Genomic DNA, 6,107 nt, shown 5'->3' with positions numbered 1-6,107 from the left:
AGGCACAGGAGTCTCACCCTTGATTCCCACACTGACTAAAGATCTGACCACAGAACCTTCACAGATATCTGAAATGGGAGAAAAAGGGTTTGTTTAGATTTATATGACATCTTTTGTATTGAAGGTTGCTCCAACATTTTATAGAGCAATGGCCCAGCCCCTGGCATTCCGTGTCCAGGCAATAACACCTGGCAGGCAATTTGTGCTCAGCACCAGCCTGCAAAGAGCCAGGATGTGATGTCCTGGGTGATGGAGAGAAATGAAACCCTACAGTGGTTCTGTAATTCAACTCAAATGAGCATTTCTCACACCCCTGAAGGGATCTTACCCAAAAATCTCAGTGTGAATTACCGCCAACAGCAGAAACAAGAGAGGTTTGGAAATTCCTTGCTTTCAAACAGCAGTGTTGCTCCCAGAGGTTTGCAGGGGAATCTGTGCCATTTCTGGGGCTGCACAGGATGCACCTTTCCCTTTCCATCTCTGGCTCTGGACTGCAATGACTAAGCTGAGTTTCCTTTGCAGACCAGGTGGCCACTGCGGGTACCTGAGAGGCCGAGGGAGCTGGGGCTGCCCCTGGCACCCAGGCAGCAGCAGCAGCAGCAGCAGCAGAATGTGGCTGGAAAGCCAAACCAGAGGGGCTGTGCTGCAGGGTTCCAGGGCTCCCCACAGCCTGGCATCCCCATCTCCAGGGAGCAGGTCGGATCATTTCAGCCCATAAAAGGGAACAATCAGCAATGCCCCAGCCCTCCTCCTCCGGCTCTTCCTTCCCCGTGGTGGTGCCAAGCCGGGCTCAGGTGCAGCCAGAACCAGTTTGCAGGGCTGTGGTGGCCCTGTCTGTGCATGTGTCTCTTGTGCAAGCAGCTGTGGGGCGAGGGCAGCAGGGCACCCACGCCCTCCCTTCTGGAATCCCTTCCCAGTCCCTGCTGAGCTGATTCCCTGCCCTGGTGATCCTGGGGTCAGGGAATGTCTGGCTGAGTTCCTGCTCTCCCTTGTCACTTGGTGAAGGGAGCTGATAAACCCACAGCTGACTCCCGGGACCTCTGGCTTTTCTGGGTATGAAATGATTGGGATTTGCAGGGCCCAATGTCCAGGAGCACCCAGAGCTCCCCCTCCCCGGGGTGGGCAAGGCCTCCCTCCCCACATGGCATCACATCTCTGCAGTGCTGTCAGCAGTGCTGGAATGTCACTGGTGACACACGAGAAAGGGAGATGGAGAGAGAAAGAGAGAGATGTCAGGAGAGGCAGGGAATTACACCCTTGGTACATCCAAGGCGTTGCAAGGTACTCCCAAGAGATCAGCAAAAGTGAATGCTGAAAYTAATTACATGTGGCTCCAAAGTATTTCGTCAGTCTTTTTTGCTCTCTGTTGCAAACAAAAAGGCAGCTTTGAGGATGCTCTAAATGATGGCTGTTCCCAGACAGAGGGGAACAAGARATGAAAAACACAGAGCTTTCCACTCAGAAGGGGACATATCAACACAGTTCCATCAGGAAAACCAGCAAAAGGTTTTTATTTTGCTCCAGTTCAGGAAAAAAAGGAACTCCAAATACCCAAATTTCAGGTATTTTGATTATGGTAATTAATAAAACAGAATTATAATTTCCAGTCAACTTTATGAGCACCTGGTCTGATCCTGCCTGCACTAGAAAAYGAGGAATGCAGAGAAGGTTTGGAGCTGACCTGCCACTCCAGACCCAAGACAAGCTGGAATTGCTGGGGTGTTTAAATTAATTTAGTTTACTGGAGAGCATCAGAGCGGGTGAGTCACTTCTCTTTTTCCCTTGGTCCTTGCCAAGGCAGTGCTGCAGCACCACATTACAGACATGACCACGAGAAATTGGATTTGAAATGAACACCAGATGAAAGGCCCAGCTTGCATCRTGAACGATCCTGTGCTCATTGCTGGAGAGCACCACTGCCTGCACATCCACAGGAACATTCTGCTGCCCTGAGCCTCCTGGGACCCTCCTGGGCTCCCTGCAGAGCCCAGCAAGCACAAGGGACACCAGACCAAACTGGGAAGGGCACAGACCACACAGCGGGTCCTGGGTCAGGGTTGTGGCTGGATGCTCAGCAGACACTGCACAGAGGACACCCAACAGCACATTGCTCATCTCAGAGACCCCAAACCCAGCTGAGAGATGAGGAGGGCAGGGAATGGGGACAGCCCAGCACGCTGCTTGTCACCTCACCAGCACAAGGACAAGGAGTCACCCCATGGCCCTGGCAGGTACCAGCTCTGGCACAGCACGAGGCACAGTTACCTCAGCACAGAAACGGGACTGCAGCTCCTCCCTGGAACACCACAGACCCCAAGGAGTGCACAGAGGGGGCACTATGGTGGCTGGTAACACTCTGCAGGTGCAGAATGATAGTGGGGAAAGTACTACCCCAGGCACACACAACCCAAGCAAGGGCTCTGTGTGCCCATGGTGTGGCTGGCAGAGCTCCCTGCCCACCCTGCTCTGCAATGCCCTGTGGGGCTCCAGGGACACCACAGACATGGTAAATGCCTTTAATCACAGTCATTAAACATCACTGGAGTAAGAACTGGGATTTAGTGTTCAGGCAATGTCAATACTCCCAGCTGGAGCTAAAATAAACAAGTTAAACAGTAGTGATCACACCAGTCCTGATCCAGCAGATGCAACAGCCTTCTGGTTCAAAGCGTGGGCTTGAAATTTGGGCCATATTCCCAAACTCCTTTTCACTCGTGAAGCATCASCAGAGACCTTGAACAGATCCAGGCACTCTTCATGGTCAGAGCCAAGAGAAGGGGGATAAAGAGAGCACCAAGCACAAGGAGAGGTGAAGGAGCATCAAGTGGATGTCACAGCTATGAGATTATCAACAGATACAGGTTTGGGACTCAAATGTGACTCTCTTAAGTCATAATTKTTGGGTTAAGGTTATGCTGCTCCATCACTCTGGGCTGGTGCCAAGATGGGGATTGGTCACCTTGATTATTGATTACCYCTCAATGATCCTGGAGRTCTTTYCCARCCTAAATGATTCTGTGATTCTGAGTCTTCCTCTTGCTGCCTGGTCTTTTTTTAAGTCAARTGCTCCAGACTCTTCTGTTTCCTGAAATGTCTTTGGTAGTTTTTTTGAAGGGTAGGTGAAGTCACTTTCAAAAAACACTCTTCAGCAGTCAAMTGTTTTTAGCTGCTCCTCCAGTAACTAAAAGAAGCTGATAACCAGATTAACACCTTGTTTTCTTTGCTTCCTTTCTCCCGTAGGTCAGCACCTCTTACTACCCTGAGCCAGGATCACTGGGGTCCCCAGCAGCCATCGTCACCCTTCCCCACCTGCAGCAGCACGGGCCAGCTTACCTGTACGTAAGGGAACTGAAACACTTTGGGGCTGGGCTGCAATTTCCTGGAGCTGGAGCCTGAGCTGGCTCTGCCAGCCTGGAGTACAGACAGAGCAGAGCACAGCTGGATCCAAATGTGGATCCAAATGTGGATCCATGTGGGAAGGTAGCTGGTCTGAGCAGGGTGGCAGAGACCTGATCTTACAGCTGAGAGTGTCCTTCTGCCTCACTGCAGGATCTATGGATGAACAGTTCTGCCTATTTGTCAACAATACATTTTACAAATTTTTTTAAGTGTAAAGAAACTACCTACTCCTTCAGTGCCTCTAGTTCTTTATCCTAAAAYCTTCATGGCCACTGGTCTAGAGGAGCTTTCAGACTAATTTCTAATCTGATTTCCTCACTATCTGGGGTGGAGCCACATCCCTCCTTGTACCTCACCTCTGTCCATTCTCCACTGGCAGCAGCTCCAGTCCTTGTGCTCCAGTCAAGGAGAATTCAAGGGACAAAGATGGGGTGSTGCTCTTCCCTGGGCCTCCAGCACTGCTGGTGATTCTCCAGGCACACAGATCCAAGGCCTCTGGTTTCAAAGGCAGAATGAATTCCTGATGCTGTCTGGAACAGAGAATGATAGCTGTGCTCTTTCAAGAGCTTTGCCTTAGGACAGGTACTTGTCAGGCCCTAGTCAGTGTTTCTGATGGAGCCCTGGGTGTGTGAAGTGCAGAGCAGCAGCTGCCTCCTCCCCAGAATTTGTCACCCTGGGCTGGCACTTCTGGGACCAGCCATCCTCCTGACCTGCTTTGCTCTCCATTCCTGCTGGCTCTTCTTTTATTCATATCCCCTTTGGCCTGAGCTAACAGGCAGTTTCCTCCATACAAGTTCTCTCCACAATGGCAGCACCCAATCCTGGATGCAGCACTGGTTGAAGATGCTGCAGGTGAACAGCAGCTGCTCACCCACAGCCAGGAGCATCCCCCCTCCAGCCCAGAGCTGCAGGATTACAGCCCCTCTGCTCGGGGCAGCTTTGCCTCCCTCACTCCCTCTCTCCCCAGGTGTGTGGCTCTCCACTCGTACACGSCTCACGGACCCGACGAGCTGGAGCTGCAGAAGGGAGAAGGGGTGCGTGTTTTTGGGAAGGACCAGGATGGTTGGCTGCGGGGAATGTCCCTGGTCACRGGCAGAGTCGGCCTCTTCCCCAGCAACTACGTCACACCCCTCTTCAGGTCTGGAATTTCTCACCTGAAATAAAAACACGGGCAGAGGGAAGGGGTAACACACAGGCCTTGGGGTTAAGTTGTTTCCAGAGAAACCATGGCGAGGGATCCCCAGGATGCTGCCAAGGCCGGGGGTCCCTCGCCAGGCAGGGTGGCACCTGGCAGCTCTCACCCTTGTGTTCCAACAGGAAATCTAGTCTCTCCGACTCCAAGATGCCTTCCCTGTACACCTCATGGACACTGTCCACCTCCTCGCTGTCGTCCCAAGGCAGCATGTCCGAGAACGGCCCGAGGCAGAGCAGAGCCCTGAAGCCGCTGCTGCTGCCCGTGCCCATCCCCAGCCCCGGCAGGGGCACAGCGGCACCGGCACCGCTGCGGCGCGGCCGAGGCAGCACCAGGAAGAGTGAGTGCCCTGGGAKGGAGGGAGGGATGGGCACATCTCCCCAAACCACACCACTGATGTGCTTGGCCCCAGCTCTGGCTGCTCTGCAGATTCCAGGGGCTTTCACTCAGCACGGAAACATTCCTTGCAAAGCTTTATGCRGAGCTCAGTGGTTATATTCTTTCCAAGGAGTCTGCAAGGGTTATCTTCRTCCCATAAACACTGCTTTGTAATACACTTTCAAGGGTATTTGGGGAAGCAAGTTGTGTATTCCCAGGACTGGCAGCAGAGCCCTGCCAGGGTCACTGTCCATGGTTTTACACTCAGAATCAGTCCTGGGGCACAGGGGTGGGCAGATGGTGATCCCTGGGGGTTACAGCCCCACAGCATCCTGTGGGCAGGGCTGATGGTCAGGGCTGTAACACTGCTCACTCTGCACAGTTTGGTTTCATGACTAAACTCCTGTCCATGTCCTTGCTCCCCAGACGGATCCCTGCAGAGGCCGGGCCAGGCAGGCATTCCCGTGCAGATCACAGGATCCCTCAGGCGTCCCACGGCTCTGGGGCGACCTCAGCAATTGCAGCTTTACCCGCACATCGGAGCTGCCATGGACGAGGCAACGAGGCCAAACTTCTCCCACGAGGCTTCCCCGGCGCTGGTGCTGAGGGGAGGGGAGAGCCGRACGCCCTCGGTGTGCAGCTCGGTGATCCTGGATCAAAAGGAGCCCCCGGTGAGGAGCGAGGCCGCYCCAAAGCCGCCCGCATCAGCCCCGCCGTCCATCCTGGTGAAACCTGAAACCTCCCGCAACAGCGCCGAGAAGGTACAGCCAGCACTGCCACCGCCCCCGAGGGTCCCCTGTCCCTTGGAACCAGCAGTGCCAGCCACAGCTAACCAGGGCCAAACCCCCCGAGCCCTTGGCTCCATCCTCACCCRATTTCCAGCAGAAATCCCTGGCACTGACATATGCATTAAGAAATGGAGTATTTGTGTTGCTGATGCAGCTCTTCAGATTAGGCTGAGAAGAAAGGCAGATGCTGCACGGGCTCTGTCACTAAGTTCAGTCACAAGCAAATCCAGTTGAGATCCCTGTGAGTTTGGGAGGGAATGAGCAAATGCCGCAGTGTCAGGCAGAGCTTTGCAGAACTCCCCCATCTCCCTCATGTCGCTTGGGCTCAGCCATATGGAATGGCTTTCTCC

At 53.7% G+C, this 6,107-nt stretch overlaps 1 protein-coding gene across 1 annotated transcript in view; it reads left to right on the top strand.

Annotated features, from left to right (window-relative positions):
* Window positions 1-6,107, top strand: part of SH3RF2 (SH3 domain containing ring finger 2) — a 23,784-nt gene that overhangs the window by 14,801 nt on the left and 2,876 nt on the right. The window contains exons 4-7 of the mRNA XM_057383445.1: window positions 3,239-3,335; window positions 4,367-4,537; window positions 4,717-4,931; window positions 5,396-5,730. Of these exons, the coding sequence (XP_057239428.1) occupies window positions 3,239-3,335; window positions 4,367-4,537; window positions 4,717-4,931; window positions 5,396-5,730 (818 nt within the window). The remainder of the gene's footprint in view (window positions 1-3,238; window positions 3,336-4,366; window positions 4,538-4,716; window positions 4,932-5,395; window positions 5,731-6,107) is intronic.

The sequence above is a fragment of the Malurus melanocephalus genome, unplaced genomic scaffold (genome assembly GCF_030028575.1).
Source record: "Malurus melanocephalus ecotype Western Australia unplaced genomic scaffold, MMel_1.1 scaffold_633, whole genome shotgun sequence".
Classification (NCBI taxonomy): Eukaryota; Metazoa; Chordata; class Aves; order Passeriformes; family Maluridae; genus Malurus; species Malurus melanocephalus.
This window is presented reverse-complemented; position numbering and strand designations above follow the sequence as displayed.